The sequence below is a fragment of the Ochotona curzoniae genome, unplaced genomic scaffold (assembly GCF_017591425.1).
Source record: "Ochotona curzoniae isolate NIBS_2020 unplaced genomic scaffold, NIBS_Ocur_1.0 contig_908, whole genome shotgun sequence".
NCBI classification, from domain to species: Eukaryota; Metazoa; Chordata; class Mammalia; order Lagomorpha; family Ochotonidae; genus Ochotona; species Ochotona curzoniae.
This window is the reverse complement of record NW_024466607.1, coordinates 24,959,143-24,982,819: the sequence shown is the minus strand read 5'-3', so window position 1 is coordinate 24,982,819 and position 23,677 is coordinate 24,959,143. Positions and strand designations below refer to the sequence as shown.

The following is a 23,677-nucleotide window of genomic DNA, read 5'->3' as shown; positions in this document are numbered from 1 at the left end:
TGTTCTAACCGAGGATGAACTGGTTTGGCCCATGCCTGCAGCCTGGCACTCGTACAGGGTCAGACACACCGGTTGGTCCCCTAGGAGTTCCCCTGCATTATCTTGCTTCTACTCAGGCCAGAAAGGGCTGTGCACTGACTGTTCCTAGCGTTGGGTTCATTTTGTTATTTCCTTGCATAAAAGTCTCTGTGTAATTTCCAGCTTCCCTAGGCGGGCATCCCAGGTCGCCTTCGCACCTTCTGCAAACTCCTTCCCATCTCCAGCAGGACTAGACTCTGTGCCCTGTGCTAATGCCACATGGTCTCCCGCCCTTGGCTTTTGTCATTAGCCTGGCCAGGAAGGCCTGTTTCTGTCTGCGTCTCCCTTTCCCCGAGTCCCTCTTCCCTCCAGGAGAGACACCCATTTGGAAAACACAACCCAGCACCTGTCATTCTGCAGCTGCCTTAGAATGTAGAAATTACTTTGCATGACCGTTCTGCATTTTAGCTCTCTCCTTTTTCTCAGTCTTCATCAAAACCTCAATTTAAATGACCAACTTTCCGCCTACGGATTTTATTTTTTCTATATGGTAAAAGACACAAACTCATATCTTGGGACTGAGTCGCAGGAAGCCCCACAGGGTCCTGTCCTACACTCTGCACACACTGGTGTTTGTGGAGCCTTAAAGCTCACTGCAGAGAAGCCTGCATTTTATGTCATTTGCAACCCTGCAAGTCTCCATTAATTACATCAAGTGCTTGTGGCCACTGGTCCCTCAAGAGCCTGGGCTCAGCTGGATGAAGCTCTGTTCTCTTGATTTCAGATGAACAACCAGCCCAAATTTTGCTCAGCTGGTTAACTATAATAGGGTTATCCCCCCAAGGCTCTCGCGAAGTGCCTGTGGACCTCTGGCCTCATCTGGGCATTCAAGCCTTTAGAAATCAGATTCTCCTAGGCCCTGGCTGTTCATCCCGCTGACCCACACTGGTCTGCATCTCTCCACCTTTACCAAGAGCATGCGCCCCACTGCATCTTGGCCAGTTTTGTGCAGTGTAACTGTGATGGCTGGGGGACAGGCTGTTAATCCGTCACCACTCTTCCGGGAGGTCACTCCCTGGGAAGGACAGCTCAGGCAGTCAGGGAGACGGGGACAGCAAACATTAGCCCGAGTCAAGGACAGATGTTACTTTGCATGACTGCAACATCTGCTGGGGTCTGATGTCACCAGCTTCTCACAGTTACCGCCACGTATCTGTCAAGGACAAAAAGCTATCTTTCAACCTTACCTCTAGACACAGCCTCCAAATAACCAATCGATTATTTATATCATTCGCCCCAAGCAGCAGGGATCTGAAATGGTGACGGTTACATTTTTCACTCCCAAGATTTTTAAGTAAGACGAAGCAAACAGAACTTGGAGATGCCCAACCAAAATGCACAGCCATCTTGCTGCTCTAGACTTGGACCTGCTCTAGCTTCTGACCTTGATACCAGAGTAGGGCACTGCTTTCATCCTGCCTATTTTCTAACGTAGCTCTGGACACTCTAGTCTCCTCACTGACTGTGTTCTTCGAGAGCTAGGATTGTGTCAAGTCCATTTTTGTGCCTTATCCCGTGTAGGGAAGGGCACACGCTGTCATGTGAACCGCTTGAAAGCCAAATAGCGGTTATTCAATATAATTCTGTGCAATCTGATCTTCGCTGCTGGATAAGACAGTTCCATGTCTAATTCTCAGCCGTCACAGAGGCCCTGGGACATCAATGACTGCTCACTAGTGGGTGGATCTCGCCCTCCTTCCCAGTTTTCCCACCCTGGTTTGCCAAGTCACAGAGTCTGGATCACTCTGAGACCATCCCCGGAAATGCAGCTCATTTCTCTTTGTGACATCAGCTCAGCTCGTGTCCGGGCGCGAGTGAGAGTCTGGGCAGCATCACTGATTCGCCAAGCGAGGGGAGTCGGCAGCCCTGGGATTGCACTGCACTGTTGTCATTTCAAAACGCAGCCAACCAACCAACGCCTCGCTGTTCTTACCTGCACATGGGGACAACAGAACAGCACCTGTCTCTTGCGGTGGTTCTGAGCAAGGAGTGCTAACTAGATGCCGGCCATGAGGATTCACACAAATGCATCTGGAAATAGGGCACTGAGATAATTCCTCTCTTAACCATAATGCAAGTTTTTTTTAAATTGCACAAAAATTTTTTTCTCTCCTTCCTTATATAGGCTGTTACTGTGTGTTTATAAAACAGCTGAACTACTTTCTTATGTAGCCTGCTACCAGTGCTGCCTTTTAGCAGTTACCAAAAGGGAGTAGTACAACTGTTTAAAAATATTTCGATTTTTTGCTAAATTGGAAAGCGACAGTCTATTGGTGAGCACTGGGACCGTGTGACTCTCCCCCTTTCTGTTGCCGCTTCACTGTGCTTTTTAGGAAAGAATATTCTTCCTGATCTGAATGGCTTTGATTTGTAAATCTTGCAAGCCAGGCAAGACTGTGAGATGACAACAGAATAAAGGTCACTGCCTGCCCACCCTCCTCATTCTACTTCTGTCACTGCAGCCAGCAGCACTCTCCCCATAAAACCCAGTGCAGGGGACTGGAGATTTCAGCCACAGTTTTAACAACAGCGTACAGATGCTCGGGATTTGTTAACAGGCGTGATTTCGAGGCACAAAAGCCCATTTTAAGTCAGATCAAGTTTACAGAGGTGTAACTGATTATTTTGAATAATTAAATGGTGTCAAAACCAGCTGTGATGAATAGCACTGGGGTCTCAAATCATACATAATTGAGAAACCCGAGTTGCATTTGATCATCCTGATCAAATTCTGCTCTCTGGAGGATAGATGTTTGTCCTGCATACCATCAACATGGTTAAATGCCTCAATATTCTTGCTCAGCCATCCGGCCAACAGTCAATTGAACGAAATCACTTTAACACCGCGCACATTTGTTGTCCTCATGCATACAAAATGTTTGACTTAAGCCATGTTCTCTCTCACTGGCTAGCCACCTTTTGGGGGGTGTGCATCTAACAGTAGCATTAGATACTTGACTGGCTTTTGTTGTGTAAAGCGTACCACTTGGCAGAGTCCAAGCGAAGGGTTCTTTCTCTCTACCATCTTTGTAAAAAACAAACAAACAAACAAAAAAAAACAACTAACAGAAACATAACCTAGTAGGCAACCTAATTTAAAATGGGTTGTCTATACAGGGTGGCATTTCTGATAGTTTTGGGGGACTCCAAATCAGTACAGAGACAAGGCCTTTATGTCCTCTCTGGATTTCCCCTTGCATACGCAGGATGAGCTGCCCCTAGGTGGTTCCCATGCACTCACTGTCTGGCATTCCACCTGAGCCCCACAACCACGCGATGACAAGAAGTGGGTAGGTCAGCCATCATCACCGTCCTCCTTTCCATTTTTGAAGTAGAAATGAGACAGAGGAAGCAGCTGACTTACCCACAGAGCTAGAAGACAGCTGAGCTGCCATGAAAACTTGGCCTCGGCGGCACAGTGCTAGCTGCCAGAGATGCGCCTCGGTGAAGAAAAGGGCAGTCTGTTTAATAGCTCCTCATTGACGCCCTGTCACTGCTGAACTGGCACAGAACCCAGAGTTGGCAGGGTGGTGCCTGCTGCTCTCCACCTTGTTTCCGACACACCAGTTCTTAAAATCAGAAGGCTGTCTTAATCCACGTCTTTTCCCTGAGCGATTAATAATCATGGCAACAGCAACAACCATGGGTAGCACCACTTCTAATCATTAACTCAGCACTTTCATACATGCTTAATTCCTTGTTTTCCAGTAACTTTAGGAATGCCGGTGACACTCGCACCCTTTGGCAAAGTGGGGGAAGTGGGCATCAAAGAGGTGATTGACCCAAGGATTCCAAAGTTGTCTCCTGGCGCCAGCATCCTTGGGTGCCAGGCCCGCTGCTTCCAGGACATGGTGTGTGTTGTAGAAATCACGCAGAATCAGGGATCTCGGCTATGACTGCTGTTCCCAGTTAGAATGAAGAGGTAACAAGACCCTGAAACACAGTCCCAGCCGGAGCTTGCTCCCAGCTTTGTGCTCAGGGCAAGGGCACTCAACTCCCCTTCACCTAATTTCACAGAAAAAAGAATGCCTGCAAAGGCTGTCACTGGAAAGAACAAAAATCTCCACTTTTCAGATATACTGTGTGTTTGGCTTAGAACAGAAAAACGTGCATACAAATCTGTGACTTAAGAGCCAGTGATCTAGATTTTCAAACATACCTCAAAATCCTCGGAGAACCCGTGCTGGTTATTAGAATAGAGCTCACCAACGTGTTTCACAAACTGTTTGACAGGAATGGCTTCCATGTCATCTGGGGGAATAAAATGGTATTCAAAGTCACAAGGAATGCTTCCGTACAATACATGACACTGACACAGTGGAACACATTGAAGACAATTCCAGAACTGGACCACCTAAAATAGATGTCCTGAAGAAGAGCCCCCAGATTTGTTTCACGTTAGGCTCTCCTGAGAACTTGAGATGCCTGCCTACCTGCCAGGTTAGTGGTTACCAAAGAAGGTGCATGACCGGCGGCCAAGGGGGTGGGAAGGGCAGTGTTGTGGCACCTGGATAGAGCTGTTGCTTGTGGTGCCAGCTTCCCGTGTTGGAGCAGCAACTCAAGTCCCAGCTGCTGCGGTTCAGATTCAAGGCACCTCAGAGAGCAGTGGCTAACAGCCCAGGTCCCTGAACTGCTGCGACCCTGAGACTCAGCTGGAGTTCCAGACCCCTGGCTTTCCCCTGGCTGCTGCAGCAAATCAGGGCGGGGCTGGGGTGGGGTGGGGGGTGACCAGTAGCAGGAAGGTATCTGTCTTTCCCTGCCCCTGCTACTCTGCCTCTCAAAGACCTCTTTATTTTTACGTAAAGGTACAAACACAAATCCTTTCACATTTTTATGCTCAAGGTCATTAACATAATAAAACAACTGCATCATGTTTTGCTGTCCTGGAAGGGTCAATTCACCAAGGATACATATCGGCTAATAAAGCTCGTCACAGTCTGGGTTTCTCTTTCCATGTTCTATCTGTTGTTTTCAATGGGATCAAACATAGACTTGGACCAAGTAAATCCCACTTCCAACCTACTGAGAAATCTTAATTACAGACAACATGTACCAGCTAGTCTTGGGTTCAATGGCAAGTCCCTTCAATGGGTTAGAATTTTAGTCCGACAGCTGTACGCCAAATAATCAGACTGACTTACTGGACTGTTTTTGATGTTTACAGACTAGGTATAGATTCAGGAAGACCCCACATTCCAATTTGTTGTTGTACTGTCACTTCCAAAGGATATTTCCAGTTCAAGAGCCCCAAAGTGTGTTTTAATTATATTGATGCAGGTACAGTCTGATACTTGAGTTGTGCTATACAACAGCAACATCCAATCAACTGGGGCTCCCCAACCTCCTTCCTCCTTCCTTCCTCGACCCTCCCCCGCAAATATTTCCTTTTAAAAATACTCTGCTGAATTTGAGATAAACAACAGACATGACATTTACTTTATTCAGAGTGAAAGATCTTTGGCAAACGCACAAACATCTAAACTGCCACAGATGCTTTTCTTAGCAAAGGGTATGAAGATCTGTATGTGTAAATGAGGTCCTACTTTGGCAAGAATTTTATAGATCCAGGCCTGACAATCTGATTTCTCTTCATCTGGTGACAGTTAACATTGACTATGTCATTCCTTCTCTACTTGCTTTCGAGAGAGCAAAGCTCCAGGGTGGCTTTTTGCATCTATTGACATTTTCAAACTTGAATCATTCTTAAGCGGAAAATAGCATCTCTTATACTTTAAGGAAGGTGACTTATATGTTCATAACCCAAAATTGATTAGCATAGAAATGTTGCTTATCAAGTAGGTGGTACCCTGTAAGCACTAATTCTTTTCTGTGTGAACAATTAAAACCCTAATCATTTTAATAGGCAACCTTAAGAAAAAAATTGCCAAGTTATTTACAAATATTGCAGGATCGAAGATGTTCATGAATATGCAATCATTTTGTATGCCCAAGAAATCTATAGCTCCCACGATGTAACCAGCATTAACAAAGTAAGCGGAGCCAAAATGTTTCCCTAGAATATTTAGCAGAATGCACGGTTCAAGGAAAATTTCCAAAATTTTCTGATCAATTCACTTAAAATGTTCAGAAGTAAGCAAATTCTGTAATAACGCTCTGATGGCAGTGAAATGATTCTGAGGTATGTTGAACAAAGAGTTTCTATATATTATTAATGTATGTGCATACACACACACAGTGTCTTTGCGAGAGAAGTGCAAGGATAAACTCATCTTTGGTGAAGAAGGAAAGACAAGTAGTGTCATGGGAAACAACCCCGCCAACGGCCATGTATATACAAACCAGCAGTGCTCTTATTTACCCAGGAAAAGATATCACACTGCTTTCAAAAGCACCAGTGATACCATTAACAGTAAAATGGAGTGAGCATGACATTTATTCCACGACACTCAAGAATCTTAGCTTCCCCCAAAATTCATGGTGTCATGACAAAGGGTGTGGGCGGTAACTCAAAGTCAGCGAACACATCAGCCGCAGAGCTGTTCTTCTGTGTCAGGCATTTTTCCAGATCTCCTGATTCTAAGGTAAAAATCATGGCACTTTCAAGGTCACAGCCCACCTTAGATCACTAAAATAAATGCCTTCAGGTTAACAACTTATTGTTCTTTTCTTGCCAAGTCCCCAAGCGAATGTCGCACACACTCAGCATTCAGACCGCCTGCTACCCCCCATGGCTGGAGCTGCAAAAATTTCACAGCTCTCAGTATGATAATCAAGGAAATGAATGACTCACTAGTCGCTCCAATTTGCATAAAATTCTCCTAACATGAGCCAAACGATTGTAAAATTAATGAAACTGGCAGAAGGTCAGGCAATTAGGAGAGTATTCTAGATATGACCTGCTCAGGTTTGGTCCAGAAACATACTATCTGGCACAAGACATTATTATCAATTTCCATCTGAACCCGAGTTTCATTAAAGATTGCGGAGAATATTTCAAGGATGTTACATGTATTAACATGTTATTGGAAGAGTTTCTGTTGTCACACTCCTCTCACTATGGAGCAAGCAAGTTTGGTTTCACCCGAGTCTAAGGTACCTCAGCGGATGCTGCTTGCCCGAGGGATCTCAGAGAAGGAATGGGAAACCGCCTAGGATGCAGTGAGGTCTCATGGAGACTGCAGCTTCGGGAGGTGTTCATACGGGGGAGGAGAGGAACGCAAAAAGTGATGGCAAGAAAGCGATCTAGTAACAACATCCTGCAGAGTACAAACACTTGGGGCAGGTGTTGTGGCACAGGGGGTTGAAACACTTTTCTTGATGACTGCATCCTTTACCAGAGTGTCAGTTCAAGGGCCGGCTACTCTGCTCCTCAGTCAGTCTTCTGCTAATGTGCCTGGAAAGGCAGCACTAATGGCTGCCACTTCAGTCCCTGCCACCCATGTGGGAGACACAGGTTAAGTTCATGGCTTGGGGCCTAACCCAGTCTGTGCTTCTTTATTAAAGTGTGTTAGCATAAAGATAACGGATTTCATATTATAGGTATTTTATAGTTATGATTCTAAGAAATACCTGTACTTCCATCCCTCCCTTTAACTTACCCTCAAGTCTCTTTTTTTTTTGAAGAAAAAAATCTTTCATTTTTGCAAAACTAGTCTTTCAATTTACAGTATAACCACAGACTTAATACACCACTAGCCACAAAGCCCAAGAAGCAGAAGCAGCTCTGGCCCACAGGAGTAGAGTGGGGGCTAAAAAGAATCATCACACCATAAGGTGTCCATTTCCTTGTTACACCATTGCTGTTTTCCATATTTATCACCATGAGCCAGAAAAAAAAACGTAATATTTGTCCTTTTGGAAATGGGTTATTTCACAAAGAATAATGGTTTCTGGTTGCATCCATTTTGTTGCAAAATACAGGATTTTAGTCTTTTTTTTAATGGCTGAGTAGTATTTCACAACATGTATGTATACATTCCACACTTTATGTACTTATCAATTGATGGATATCGTGGCGATCTCCCATCTTCACTATTGTGAACTGAGCTGCAAACGACCCAGCCTTTTGTGCTAATGGGAGTGAAATCACAGATGGAACATCCCTCTCTTCTGACCCAACCCCCACCAACTTGCCTTTCACATAAATAGTACATGGATTTCTGAAAATGATTAAAAATGCTAGAATAGGATGGATATGATGATTTTGGTGAGCATATGTATCATCCGTGTGGTGGAGGTAACGGGAGAAGAATGCCAGCATCAAAGTACTGATAGTGTCATGCAGTTGGTCTAGTCAAACAAGACCTCTGTTGAGTCCTGACACTTGCCAGAGACTGCGCTCAATGTGTTTCATACATTTATCTTGTTTGAATTAAGTGAAAGGAGCTTAATTAGTCTTACAATACCCATTAGGAAACAGGTACCTATTTCAAAAGGTCGAGCTGAGATTTGAACCTGGGTTTACTGAACCCAAAGTCTATACCATGATGTTCTCTGCCATATTGCTTGTCTTCATACTCAAAATCCAATGGTTTTGATACACACAGCAAGTAGCCAAAAATTTACCCTGGTTAATCTGATAAAATATTTAAAATGCTGTATTGAGTCCAGCACGGAAGCCTAATGACTAACGTCCTCGCCTTGAACACACCGGGATCCTGGTTCTAGTCCCAGCGGCCCCGCTTTCCATCCAGCTCCCTGCTTGTTGCCTGGGAAAGCAGTGGAGGATGGCCCAAAGCCTTGGGACCTGCACCTGTACAGCAGATCTAGAAGAGGCTCCTGGCTTCGGATTGGCTCAGCTCTGGCCGTTGCGGTCACTTGGGGAGTGAATTTTCAGACAGAAGATCTTCCTCTCTGTGTATCTGCCTTTCTAATAAAAATAAATCTTTTAGGACCTGGCGCGGTGGCGCAGTGGTTGAGGTCCTCACCTTGCATGCCCAGGATCCCATATGGGCGCCGGTTCTAATCCCGGCAGCCCCGCTTCCCCCCTTCCAGCTCCCTGCCTGTGGCCCAGGAAAGCAGTCGAGGACGGCCCAAAGCTTTGGGACCCTGCACCCGCGTGGGAGACCCAGAAGAGGCTCCTGGCTTCGGATCGGCATAGCATTGGCTGTTGCGCTCACTTAGGGAGTGAATCATCGGAGGGAGGATCTTCCTCTCTGTCTCTCCTCTCTGTATATCCCCCTTTCCAATAAAAAAAAATAAATCTAAAAATAAATAAATAAATAAATAAATCTTTTAAAAGATGTTGTGCCGGTATTTTTGTTTGGGGAATTTTCACATGCCAAAGCTTTAAATTAGGCAAAAACAAAACAAAACAAAACAAAAAAAACAACAAAAAAACACCAGACCACTACTGTTCTCCCTAAGTCCAACTAATATGAAATATTTGATCTAATTCCAACATTTTAGCTTTTGACGCGTTTTATTTGAGAGGGAGGGAGGGAGGAAGAGGGAAGGGCAGGAGAGAGAATGAGAACACAGATATGAACGAATGCCCGCTTCTCCGCTAGCCCTCTCCCTACACACCTCCAACAGCCAGGCTTAAGCCAGGCCAGGAACCCAATCGGGGTCTCCCATGTGGAAGTCAAGAACATGAGGCGTCACCTGGCACCTCCCGGGGTAAGCACAGCAGAAGGCTGTAACCGAGGACACAGCCGTGCCTTGACCCCAGCACTGACTCCATCACGGGATGCAGATGTACCAAAGGATGACTTCACCACGACATCAAATACTCCCCCACCCCAAGTTTCACTTGTATTAGTTTACAATTCACCTTTGCAAATGAGGCCTTTTATTTCGATTCATCTGCTGCCTTGGTGCTGCTGTGAAGCTAGGAATTAGTCTTTGGCTTGTCAGTGCCCAGTGCAGATCCTTGTAAGAGGATCCTTGTCATCCTTAGTGATGACAGCAGCTTCTGCAAGCAAAGTGCCCAAGCAGGTACAGTACTGACCTCACGTGCAGCACCACCAAAAACAAAGACCAGTATTCCCCACATCTATGGGTAGGGGTTAGTTTTTCTTGAGTCTTCAGAATTATTATAGGGAGATCACTAATACTTAAAGCTTTTGGAGGCTAAATTATGTGCTTCATCTTCAACTTTAAACTTCAGTTAACTAGAAAATTCAAACTGGTAGACTGTCCACCTTGGTGATGCCAGGTCAACACTGCATTGGAACACCTCCTTGCCAAGACACGTAGGCCCTGGAATTGACCAGCTTATGGTCTATTTTAAGGAAAGATAGCTCCGTGCTTGCTCTGAGAGTTGTACAATAAAAACTCCAGTTAGGCCATGCATTCTGCAAACAATCTCTGCGACCTTCATGTAGCTCTTAGCTGATTTCTGAAGCCTATCTCCAATTCCAACTCAATCTGATGGAGGGCAGGGAGAAGCTGCCAAGCCCTACCATTCCAGTCCCTGCTCAGGTTAGTGCTGCTCCGTGCTTAGTCACCCACCCAGCCTGTCTCCCTAATCCTGGTCACCTCAACAGGGCTTTGAGCAGGCCTTGTGAAGCTCCAGGGAACAGAGCTCCATTTGAGGAACTCAACCTGTCTCCGGCCTGCCCTCTCAGGTTCCCATAAGCCACCTGGAGTTGTTTCTGGGTCAATTCTGGAAGGCAAAGCAATCAGAAAATAGAACAGTATTGAGACAATAGTTCCTGAGGGAGGGCTCAGCAATAGATTTTTATCTAAATCGTACTCTTAGCATGTAGGGAGTGGTATGGCGATGGGAACATTTTATTTCCTAATATAAAAAGAACTTTCTTCATTTGGGCCACAATGAAGTCAGTAAAGTAAGGGTTTCATCACTGTCAAAAGACCAATGAATCGCCTTTGGAGATAATCTCTGTATAAATAAAATATGCCAACAAGGTCGGGTTATTCCCAATGGGTTTCAACTGTGTGTTTAAAACCCCTTTATGTGCTGGCACCCTGCTGAAGCCAGTGACCTTCAAATTATTAAGATGCATTTGAACTGCTGGGAAGGCATGAATCATTTCTGGATTTCTAAGGTACTGGTTAGCAGCAACATTTTGTTTTAGAATGCTCTTATTAGCAAGATTTTCCAATTTCCGGAGAAGAAAACATTTGTAGGGACATTTGCACATTTGGGGAAGCTCTTGCCACATGTTCTAGCAACAGGATCATTTCTTGAGTAGAGCTTTGATTTTTAAGTTTCTCTATAATGAAAATCTGAATGACAAGATAATACAATGCTGAAAGTTTAATTTCTAGTTGGGCTGTATTGGCAATGCTTTTTTTAGGAACTGCAATGAAAATATTCAAATTTCCTATTTAAAAAAGATTTGCTTGTTTATTTTGAAAATTGGAGTTACCGAGGAAGAGAAGAAGGAGAGAAAGAGGGAATGAGGGAGAAGTGTATTCCATCCATTGGTTTACTCTTAGATGCTGCAACATCCAGTGTTGATGGATGCAGGCAGAAGCCAGGAGCCAAGAGCCTCATTGGAGTCACTATATGAATGGCAGGGGCCCATGCACTTGAACCATCTTCAGCTGCTTTTCCCAGGTCAGTAACAGGGAGCTGGATTAGAAGTGGAATAGCCAGGACACAGACCGGTGCCCACCTGGGATGCCAACACCAAGGCAGAAGTTTCACTAGCTGCACCACTACATCGGCCCTACACGTTTGTCATTTCAAACGAAAATCAAGGAATGCTTCCGAGGCTGCTGCCACTGACTGATGCTTTGTTTTTGTTAGGCCCCTTCCACATCCACGGGCTAGTTTCTATCTTCCTATGGGACATCCTCAGGAGAAGCCACAGGGAGATGAAGGGCTCAAACTCTGTTTTCTGACTGTCAGCACTCAGATCTCTTTACCTGGCCTGTCAGGTATTCTCCTCCTTAAACTTTATAACCAGGCTTGACCCTAGTCTAAGTGACTGGACACTCTGTCTCTTTCACCCATCCAGAGAGCTGCCCATTGGTCCTGATGGATGACCTGCCCCGTTAAGCCCTGCTGGCTTAATTATCACTGAAAAAAAGAATACCCAGAGGTGACCACATTGTTACTGCATTCGGTTATGCTTATTCCTCACAGTGGGGAACCAGAAACATGGAATATGATTTTGAAAAATCATTAGTGGAAAGTATTAAGAATCAAAGATTCTTTCATTTTCCTGCAGAGGACACAAGTTTTACTGATGTCGCCACCTCTACCCGGGTCCCTTGCCTTCCCTGGATATCAAGTGATGATTTAAGTACTACAATTCAACATTTTCCTAGTGCAAGAACTAATGCCATTTCGTATAGTGATTGAAAAGTAATCTCAAAGGCACTTCTTTTATGCCAGATAGTCTTGCATGTTGAGTTTTTTTTTTTCTTCCAGATGTGACTTAAGTAGCCCTGGCCATGGCATACACGGTCTCTATATACATCTTACACATGTGTGAAGTGGGGAGGCATGGGGCGACCATCTTCCTTTTCAAAGCACTGCTTCTGCTTTCTTTAGCCAAAGGACACACGTCCTGGAGCCCAAGTTCCCAGATTTCAGTTAGGATTAGTAAACCCAGGAACTTGAAACCCTTCAAACTGGTCCTAGAAGCTGCTCTCTCCAAGGGAGGGACATCACACCGTCGGCAAAGCTCTCTCTACTCATTTGACTCTTCTATAAGCCTCTCATGAGTCAACTGATCTCATGTATGCTCTGGGATTTAAAGACCAGGCTTGTGTCCTTAAGAATTTTAACCACAGATGAATCATCTAAAAGGTGCCGACTGCGCATTCCTTTGTATTTGTGTCTTACTTAACGTGTGAACTGCCTACACATGCCATGCACACAGACCTTTTTCACAAGAGGAACTGGAAGTATTGTTGAGTGAGCTTTGCCTCTCAAGAAGGAAGAGAACAAAAATATCTGGCTGTAACAGAATTGAGAGGTAACTTTTTTTTTTTTTTACTAGGGCAGAAATTGGGGCCAAGGAAATCCCTTTAGGAAGATGTGACTGGAGTAACAGATGGTCATTGCTGGTGAAAGAAAAAAGTAAAGACAGAGAACTCAAAAACAGAACATGAAGTCTGGGGACCAAAACTGTCAGAGTAGCACGCCAGGAGCTGAGAGCCATTTCAAGTGCCTTCAAGTCAGAGAGAAGGTCACAATATTAGCTACAGGGGCCTTGGGTAAATTAAATACTGTCCCTGAGCCTCGGTTTCCTCACCAATAAAATGGGGATATCAACTGTGAATATGTCTATAGGATGGTAGCAAAAATCAATACAGCACTTGGTACACTCAATACTAAAAGAAAGGCTAAGGGTAAAATGTGGGAACAGTGTATATTTGGTGTTCCCAAATAAGGATCCTGCTGCTGTTTTTACAAGTTTGGTACTAAAATTTTCAATCTCATTTCATTCCATACATTTTTAACAAATACAGGGCTTCCTACCCCCCGCCCCATTGTCTACCTTTTTAATTGGAAAGGCATAGAGAGAGAGAAAAAATGTGCACATCTCATCTAGTAACTTACTTCCCAAACACCTGCAACAACCGAGCCAGGGCTGGACCCAGGAACTGGACAAGGATGCCATCTTGTCTACCATGTGGGTGGCAGGAAGATGAGCCACGGGTGTTGTCTCCCAGGGTTGACATTAGTGGAAAAAGAAAGCCAGAGCAGGAGCCAGGAACTGAATAAAGGCCCTGGTGCGAATGTAAAAAAAAGCCTTAACCACTAGGCTAAGCATCTGCTCCTGGAAATATCTTTCCAAAAATGCCAGTTGTTGAAAATGAAGAGCTAAAGCGATCTGTAAAGTAGGTTCCTAAATCCAAGACCCAGTGTTCTTATTATTAGGTTTTTGAGCAAGGATTAAAATATAATTTGAGATTGAGTGGGAAATTACCCGGCAGGAGCTCTCTAAATCTCTTTATTTAGGACTAAGGACAATTAGATCAATCTGGAGATAACACGATCCTATGGGGGTGATTCCATCCAAGAAAAGTTCAAGTGAAAGCTCTAATAGAGTTCATTTAACTTGATCAAACCACAAACTTAATTTATTAAAAGTTATTTTCCTCACATTGAATTTCATCATGCAAGACATGATTGCACTGCTATCTACAAGAAACTGTGAGAGTAAACAGAGTAATGTACGGCTGAAAATGATTCATTAAGGAAACTATTTGACAGTTACAACTGCTAAAAATGATTGTGAGGTTTAAGAAACATAAAACAAAAACTGTGTTCATGCTGAAAGTTCTTCAAGGCAGGGTCACTGAGGATGACTCCTTCCTAGTTTAGGGCGTGCTAAGCTCATCTTTCTGGGGGTACTACTAGTAGGAAAAGCTAAGGTAGAACCAAGACTCAGCCTGGCTTCCCTGGGTAAGACCTTTTATAGCTGCTCACTAGCTTACATTATTTTGAGTAACTCAATGTGTCACAACTCATCAAAAAAGTATCCTAGACTTCACTGAAAACATTTTTCCTCCATACACTTATATTCCCAGTCAGTGTGAATTAGGAGGATCCCAAAGTCAAAAAGGAGGAAAAGACACATGTAAAAAATTCTTTGTGGGTTACGAGTGTCTCACTTGATAAGTGCATAGGTAGCTGGGAAATGGAGAACAACGGCTGGTTTTAGGACTCCTACTCAGTGGCAAGGCAGACACAATGGATGCATCTGTAGTAGACTCCAGTGAACTGGAAGTGTTTATGGTCACTTCAAAGAACAGTGCGGAGGTGAGTCCCGCACCAGGGGTTGCAGGTCTGAGTTAGGGAAGATTTAACATCAGAAGCATGAAAACACTTGCTGTCTCCAGCTGCTGGGATTACCACCACCAGGATTTGGAAGAGGAAGTTAGAACATCCTAGACTTCTGCCCTAACTTAGGGTTCCCACAGTGCTCTCACACAAAGCGTCGCCTGAGCGGCAAGAATGGCAGGCACACTGTGAAAACCCAGGATTTTGATCTCGAATCCAGTGGCCAGAGAAAATGAAAACTTGGAGAATCCTAACAAAGTACGCCACTTTGAGCACTCAACCTTTTCAAAATGGGTTTTGACTGCACTACTATCCAACATGGTGTTGGACAGAGGCAAAGGGAGCCCTAGCTGCTTTGCAGGAGGAAACGCAGAATTCAGGTATAGGAATCCAGGAAATTCAATCAAACCATTTATCCCGTGCAAGACCCAGAACACTCATGCTGGTAAACTGCTCCTCTTCTAGGGTAAGAGTACAATTTCCACCCCCATCCATACAAGCCTAATGTAACAGCTCTATAGGAAACATTTTAACAGCCAAAAAATGAGCCAGTAGGAACTTGAGTGGAGACTTCTCTGTTATCCTTCTGGTTTGCATGTGACAGGGAGGGAAGCTGAGCAGAACAAATAGGATGGGGACAAACTCAACAATTTCTAAGGGCTTGATATCTATAAACATAAAAAGAGCCAATTAAGCCCTCAGCCATAGCCACCCCTAGTGACAGTCTACAAACAATAGAAGCATGCCTCTTGTTTCCAAGGGAAATGACTGTTTGTCCCAGCTCCGAGCTTTAACAATCTTTTGGGGAACACTCGTTGACTCCATCCATTCATTCGACAGTTAGTTAATAAGTACATCCCATGCTAAGTGTTAGCACTGAGGACACAGCCATTGACCTTACACAGCTCTCATCCGAGTCGGGTGAGACTGCCAACAAGTAAAATTAGAAGTTGTGTACGAGCTGATGAGAAGTGTTCTGGAGAAGAATACACATTAGCAAGGAGGTGGAGGGTGTCATGGGTGTGGAGAGGGCATTACAATACAGGGGTGCAGACATTTACAAAGTAACTTGACCAAGGAGAGAGAGAGGTAGAAGACATGTGTGAAGGTGTTTATTAGCAAAAACATAATCAAACTCAGAGGTTTCGGAATGTTCAAATCCAGCAAAAGGTAAGGAATGTCAGATAAAAATGGTGGGTGACTCTTCAGATCCCATGTCCCACTCCAAGTAACCCACAGCTGAACTTCTAAATGAGTATGCAGAGGGCTAGGCTTCACTGCAGCTTACTCCACCATTCCCAGGCTGGACCACGAAGCCAGCATCTGTCTTCTCACCACGGGACAAATGAAGCACTCTGGACCAATAAGGGATCTTTGCACTTTCACATCAACTCCCCACAAACCAGAATTTCCAACATTCCAACTTTTAGAGTAGAAAATTTTAGAAAACTCTTTCAAAAAGAAGTATTACAACTGAGATCTTAAAAACTTAAGCACAATTGCCAATTCAGTTGAAATTTAATCCAAGTCGATCAGAAATATTTATTTTTTATGGTCCCCCTCCCCCTTTTTCTCCTACGTTCCCCTATGAGCTTCTGTACTAGTCTGACTCACGGATATTTATCTCTTTAGGAGGACTGTACTATTTTGAGGATCTCTGAGGAGCAAAGGTTTCCTTCGGTTACATGCAGTGAGTGACTGTCTACAACGCAGTGTCGTCGTGGCTCTCCCACAGAAGCAGCCAACACAAGCAGCCCAGGAGGACAGCAGTGAGTGCCACTTACCCGGAATGGCAATGATAGGGATACTCTCGTTGGGGACTACCCGTGGTGAGCTGCTGTCTTCCACGTAGAAATGAGCTGTCTGGAAACATTTTCTGTGTGGGAAAGAGAAAAACATGTCAAGAAGTGAGGCCAGAGAAACACACTTGTCCGAGTTCTTCATTTTCCAGGGCTGCTTTTGCAGCTTTTCCCAGCTTTGCATGCCACACAGCGCTGAGGGCAAACTCCCAGGGAGGTGACGAGGGAGGCAGAGCACATCCGACCCACAAGGGAGGCGGGAAAGGCTGACTGTGGGGCTGCTCGGGTGGCGGGGGGGGGGGAGCTCAGGCAGACACACAGCGAAGCTGCTGCACACACCGAGCTCCCCCAGGCCCTCCACAACATTTCCAAACTGCTTGTTTCACGGAGGAATACTTTGCTCTCCTAACCCCCTAGGACCAAGCTCAGAATCACACCTCGAACCGTTCCAAATGCAGTCCTTCAACAATCCAGGCACACAATAGCACCACATTGTCTGTGCTTAGCAAAGCGCCCGCCCCCCAGCCCCCAAGCCTCAGACAGAGCTTTAAAAGGGGTCAGAGGGCTGCCAGAGAGGGTGGGAGCAGGGGGGAGCACACAGAATCAGAAGCCTTGGCCATCCAAGTCCTAGGGAAGGAATTGGGGTGTCATCTACTGGGCTGTCTGGTTTTCTTTTTACCTGGACTTGAGGCAAAGCAGGGAGCATACACTGGACATCACAGGACAGGCAGTGAACAGAAAAGCCATCAGCAGCTCGCTCAGCCTCTGCCTCCTGATGCTGGCCGGGCCTCGGCTCGCCAGCCTCCACGTCACTGCTCACTGCGGCCCTAATGAGCTGCCGGAAGCACAGGCTGAATATTTAATGAGGCCGCTCAGCATGAATGGCTATTGTGACCAGAGAAGGGTCCCTGTTCATCTGGCAGAGGGGCTTGACAATGGCTGGCCCTACTGCTGGGTCTTTCAGCTGAGCAGGCGGCCTCCTTATGCTGCCCAGTGTCTCTGGGACCCGTCCCACTCCTTGGCATCTCCCCCGAAGCAACACTTGCTCTGCTTTTTTAGTGTGTTTTCTTATTTTCTCTTTCTTCTGGGGGCCAGGTCCCAACTCTCAGAGCAAGCGAACTTGTGTTGAGAACTGACTTTGCTCGTCTCGTGCACAGTGGCCCGAGATGGTTTTGTCGGGCGGATCGTGTTTTTATGAAGTGTGAAAGGTCACCGGTGAGTTAAGGGGCTGGGGGGAAAAAAAAAACAAAACAAAGCACAACAAACAAAAAAGAAAATCAAGCAACTCTGCAAGCCAGAGATTTTTGGGGGAGGGAAGAGACCTTGTAGAAAAACAGCTCTTTCCTACTCAGCTACATGCGTGGGGGATTACACAGACAGACAGACGCGATCGCACAACATGGTAAGCATTTTGACAGTGTCTATTTGCGTATGGAAACCAGCACTAACTGGTCCTATATAGATTAAACTGGACTGCTACTCCAGACCAGCAGGGGTTCTGAACAGAGATCGTCAGGAGTGTCAGGGACAAATGTGTCATACAGGACGGTGCTTGCAGGGCACTAGGGAAAGCATGCTGGCTCTCCGAATTACCTGGCATTGGTTACATACACACCAAGTTTTCCTCCTTTTCCACCGAGCTGCCTTTCCCTCTATTTGGAAAGCATGTACGTTGGTCAGATTTAAGATATGAGTGCACTTAATATTTAGGCGCTGGTGCTAATTCTATTAAGATATTCCAAATCCATATGCAAGAATTACGATTGGGATGTTGAAGGTGAGTTTTGCTAAGATTCAGAGCTATTAACAGTTAAATTTTCTGCTCTTTGAGTCCTCCCTCCCCTCTTCTGCCTCATTCATCTGCCAAGATTCCTGGAATGGAGCACCAGTGTTCAGGCACGACTTGCGGACTTCACAAACGAGCTAGGACGTTAACCGCCCGGCATCACAGCTAGAGCTGACCTGCTTTCCTTGATGTCATTCAGCAGAGCCAAGACGTGCTCTACCTCACTGAAACGATGGGCACATCCTTCACCAGGTGAGCCTTTAACAGGTGGAAAAAACAAACCAACAGAAGTAACTCTTCCAGCTTGACAGGCATAGTAAGCATGCCTCTCCGCTTCCAAAAATAGAAAGATCCCTCATCAATAGAATCATTAGAAGCCAAGTGACTGTCACTGTGAAACAACTTGGAAAGGAAACACTGTCTTGTGGGTGTTTTTTTTTTGCTAGAGGAAAGAGGCAGACACAGCTCAGCCAGTGCCTCATTTATCACAGGGAACCCAAGGCCCCACATTCTCTCTGGAGAAAGCAGTGTGTACTGGAGCAAACTGCACCTTAGTGCCCCGCGTGCTGTTGTTTAGAATGGGCTTTCTGTGGTGGCCACGGAAGAGCATACAACTGGGGCTTACGGTCAGAAACCTGAGGACAAGGCCCTGTGCGTCTGCGCCATGCTGCCAGTCAGATGCCTTCCTCCTCCAAGATGTGGGTGGGCAACCTGCTACTGAACCTTTTAGGGGGCTCCCCTTAGAATACAGAAGTCAGTGGAATCAGCCAGTGTGGGTTAAGCATCCGTTGCACAGCACTGGGTTTCACAGACAGCCCACTCTCAGCAACCACCTACAATCCACAGGGTTACTTCCTTAAGCCTGCCAGAGTGATCTAATTAGAAAGTTATCTTTGCAGAAAGTAAAGGGAATACAAATGAATGGTAACAGCCATCTATTGAAATCACCCAAAACCCTCCTCCTGGCGATGATCACTATTCCTATTTTGGGATTTGTCCTTTTGCATTTTCCCTTACTCTTTATTGACTAATTCTTGTTCATGTGCACTGAAGGGCTAGGAGCAGAAGAATCAAAAAGAGAAGATGCCTGCCCTCGTGACATTTGGATTTTCATGGTGGAAAGTCAATAATATGAGTAATCAATAGTGTCAAATAGTCAAGAGTTATGAAGAAAGTAGATGAGAATGACTCAATAACAGAAGGAGGGGTGGAGGAAGGGACTGAGGTGGTGGCTGGCATTCGATCTGAGATCTGATTAGGGAAGCCATAGGGAATGACTATTTTAAGTGGATGAAATGGTTAAACAACACAAGACACAACCGGGAGGCCAGTTTAAGAAACAGAAACGAAGTTGTGGGCAAGAGAAGAGAAAGGTTGCAGAGGAGTTCAAAGAGGTGTGCAACAGCCAGAATGTCCCAGATCCAATAGGCCACAGAGAACTGGTGCCTACAAGCTAAGGAAATCATTAGAGGGCTTTCATCTGGTCTATTTCACAAAGCCAATTTGGGTGGCTCTGAGACTAATGGGTGATTCAGTGACAAGACTGATTCAAGGAAAAGCAGGCAGCAGGGGGCTGCTGTCACAATGCTGGCAAAATAGAGGCAAACGCTCCCATTTCTTTTTGTTTCAAAAACACAATGCAAGGCCGGCCTTGTGGTGCGGCATGTTAAACCATCACTGTTGCTGTCGGCATGGAGTCCCAATGGCTCCGCTTCATATCCAGCTTCCTGCAAGTCTGCATGAGACTGCAATACAAGATTCCTCAAGTGCTTGGGTCTCTGCCACCCATGTGTGAGGCCAGCATGAACTTCCTAGTTCTGGCTGTTGCAGTCCCTGGGGATGGAAGACCTGTGTCTCTGCTTCTCCCTTTTTCCTTGTCACTCAACCACTCAAAAAGAGAAGTTAACAGATTTTTCAAAACATAAACATAAAAAATGAACACGCAGCATAAATGTTTTGCCAGATAACAAATGCAATCCTATGGCCTCATTACTAATGCTCGTCTCCTCTTCTGTGTGGCTACTACATTGCTGTATTTTATTGGAGTCCAATCATGTACCAGGGGCTGGGAAAGGTGCTAGGTTTGTGTCAGATGTGCTACCCTTATCACTAACACTATCCCTGTACAAGTTTTGGGGTCAAGATCTGAGGAAAGCAGCAATCACATGACACTGACCCGAAGCTGGTTCATTTCACAGATATTTCATGAAAAACAACATTTTTGACCTTTAGCAGTGACCAGGAATAAAAATAGCAATAGGGCCCGGCACGGTAGCCTAGTGGCTAAAGTCCTCGCCTTATATCGCCAGGATCCCCCATGGGCGCTGGTTTGTATCCCAACAGCTCTACTTTCCATCCAGCTTCCAACTTATGGCCTACGAAAGCAGCAGAGGACGTTCCAAAGCCTTGGGACCCTGCACCCTTGTAGGAGACCTGGAGAAGCTCCTGGCTCCTAGCTTCAGATCAGCTCAGCTCTGGCTGTTGTAGCCACTTGGAGAATGAATCAGCGTATGGAAGATCTTTGTCTCTCCTCTCTGTAAATCTGACTTTTCAATAAAAATAGATACATCTGTCAATAATAAAAGTAGGGATTTTTGAAGTAATGTGAATTTAAAAAGCCTGCAAATTTTAATGCCTTTCAACTTCTGAAATGATCCGAGAGGTGTCACTGCTCTGATTTCAAACTCAGGGGAAGGGAGATGAAATATCTGTAATTGTCCAAAAAGTGTCTCTGAACAGGGGACTTTATCTGGGCCCAGTTCCTTCAACTACCTACCTTCCGTGAAACACATTTCTAGGGTCATGAACAGCTCTTGTCTAAAATTGTAATTTCTTCATAAATGAATCTTTGTTAACTCAAGTGCCACCAAAAGAGCAAAAGGTTAAGCAGACCGTGCTTGAAACAATGAAAGTACATTTACAAGTTTAACTATAAAATACACGGCCTCAGACCCCACCACACATTTCAGCCTCTAACCGTTGTCATTTGCCACCTGGACCCACGCGTTCTGCTTTCTCAAGAGCGGAGTTTGTGATTTTTTTAGAAGATCTCTATCCTCATATTCCCTTTCATATGAAAGAATGGGAAGTTATCTTCAAATTTTTAATCCAAGAACGCATTTTTGTGACCCATAGCCTCAGGCTGTTCAGGGAATTTGTTGTTATTTGTTTATTTGTTTTATTGGAAAGGCAGGTACCTCGCCATGATGCAGTACACCCTGTTGACTTTGTTTCGTGGCTTCTCGCTTAAGGGAATGCATAGCGACGGCGTAGTAGAGACTAGCACATCCAGATGTGAAGATACAATGCAGTATGCATCCCTGCTTCCAAATCAAAGATGGACTCCCAATGAAACTTTTGGACATACCTAGACAATGGGATGCTGGACTGTCCGACATTGTCTGTACCAGCAATGTCAGGACACACTTAAATAACCTACTGATGGAATCATGACTCCTTATTAAGGGCTATACTATTATTACAATATGGGGAAAATCAGTTGGGGGGGGTGGCAATTTGTGGAGGAGGGAATCCCAGACCCTATGGAAATGTATCACAAAATTAAAAAAAAAAAACAAAGTAGTAGCACACATCTATCAGTGCTAGCTGTTCCTGGGCTCCCAGCTGAAACACACGTGCTGCAGTGCACGGCAGGTTCCGGGCTGTTTAATTGGCCCTCTTGACTAATGGCATGGGCATGCACGCACGCACGCACACATGAGCCCAGCTCCCCTGACAGTGCTTTTAGAAGCAGTCGTCAACATTCAGGTTACAGAGGCCTGCTATTCAAACAACCCAGAGCAAGCTATAGTGACGAGCAGAAAACCTCTTGACTCGTGACTCTATCATCGCCTTCCAGGAATCTGACGCATCCTCAAGGCAGAACATGCAGAACGACCAGACCTCGGTACGAACGCCCGCTTTCTCCTACCCTTCCCAAGTGCCCACTTAGATGGCTTCTCACACGGGCTCACAGCTTTCTTCTGGTTTTTACTGACCTGCTGACAAGACTCCCATGACAGTGTACATAACCAACACTCAGCAGGGAGCAGAGTGCAGCTCTTGAGGCCAGGAAAGCAAACACTGGCCTGATCTGAATTTCACTCATCCCTGTTGCCGATCAGGGAGCCTCGTTCAAAGGCAGCCATCAAATCCCACATCAGCGGAGGGACACTGAAGCCTGCAGACATCCAGCTCGAAACGCTCATCTGGTCTGACAAGCCTGGGAAGCCACACCATTCTTCCTCCAGGGACCATGGCTGACCACACAGCACCGCCTTTAACAGCATGCAGACGGCTGGGGCATACGCAGGCGGGACAATCCCAACATGAAAATCACCAAATAACCAACTAACTAAATGTTCGAAATATAAGGATTAGAAACCAAGTCTCTGTCTTCCAATTTAGCTCAGTGGTTCTCTAATCACGTCAGGGTAAGGGGGAATTTGTTAGCAGTGAGCAGCTCAAAATTCTAATTGCAGATTAGTGGGGGCAGTTGGCTGGGTTGCTACTGCATATTAATTAAGCAATCTGAACTGATTTATAGATTGCCTTCATTTAAATTGACCGGAACCTACCCGCTAACAATCTCATTCATTCACATGCTGTTGAGAACAGAAATCACATTAATATTTACTTTTGTAATTGGAACTGTGGAGCAGACCCTCAATGGGTAAGAGCTCCTTCTAAATAGGAAGTTAGAACGCTCACACGGCTCCCAGGAGGATGACTGAAAGCTGTGTGAGAAAGACATGAATTGGTTTATTAGGGCAGACTCTTTCCAGAAAACAAAGTGACAAAAACAACAATGGAAAGAAAGGTCATGTCGGGCTCTTTCGTAGAGAGTCTCCGAAATAACTCTCGGGTTCCACCTGCAAAGGGGCCAAGCTGAAATTTCTAAGTTGCAATTTTTTCCCCCCCATATACAACAATTCACTAGCTGCTGCGAAGTTTTCTTAGCTGGCTATGAAATGATTCAGTTTGCAAAAGTCAGTTTACGATCATGGTATCTTTTCAGGAAGGAATTTTTTTTACAGAGAAAAATTCAGAAACCAAGACACGCTGCTGTTGGATGTATCTCCTAAGCCAAAGAGGAGACACGCTAGCTGACAAATGGCAATGGGCATTTGGGGATCATCACATGGCAATTTTCACATCGGGGCTGTTCCAGAAGTCCCGGGGCATATGGTTGTCAGACTCGGGATGAGTAAGAGCTGCCCAGGGAGGACCGGAAGCAGGTGAGAAAAAGGAGAACAGTATCGCACGCAAGGCAGAGGAGGAATGCACTAAACCTACAAGAGGATTAAAAAAAATGTCTCAGCATCTTTCACATTTCACACGGGGATG

At 45.3% G+C, this 23,677-nt stretch overlaps 1 protein-coding gene across 3 annotated transcripts in view; it reads right to left on the bottom strand.

The window, feature by feature from the left end:
• Positions 1-23,677, bottom strand: part of PTPRG (protein tyrosine phosphatase receptor type G) — a 678,048-nt gene that overhangs the window by 31,991 nt on the left and 622,380 nt on the right. For 2 of the 3 annotated variants that reach the window (XM_040994746.1, XM_040994747.1), the window contains 2 exons: positions 16,531-16,622; positions 4,238-4,329 (listed from right to left, as the gene is read on the bottom strand). In XM_040994746.1, the coding sequence (XP_040850680.1) occupies positions 4,238-4,329; positions 16,531-16,622 (184 nt within the window). Of the gene's footprint in view, positions 1-4,237; positions 4,330-16,530; positions 16,623-17,224; positions 17,354-23,677 lie in introns of those variants that run through there. The other variant, XM_040994748.1, reaches the window with a different exon arrangement.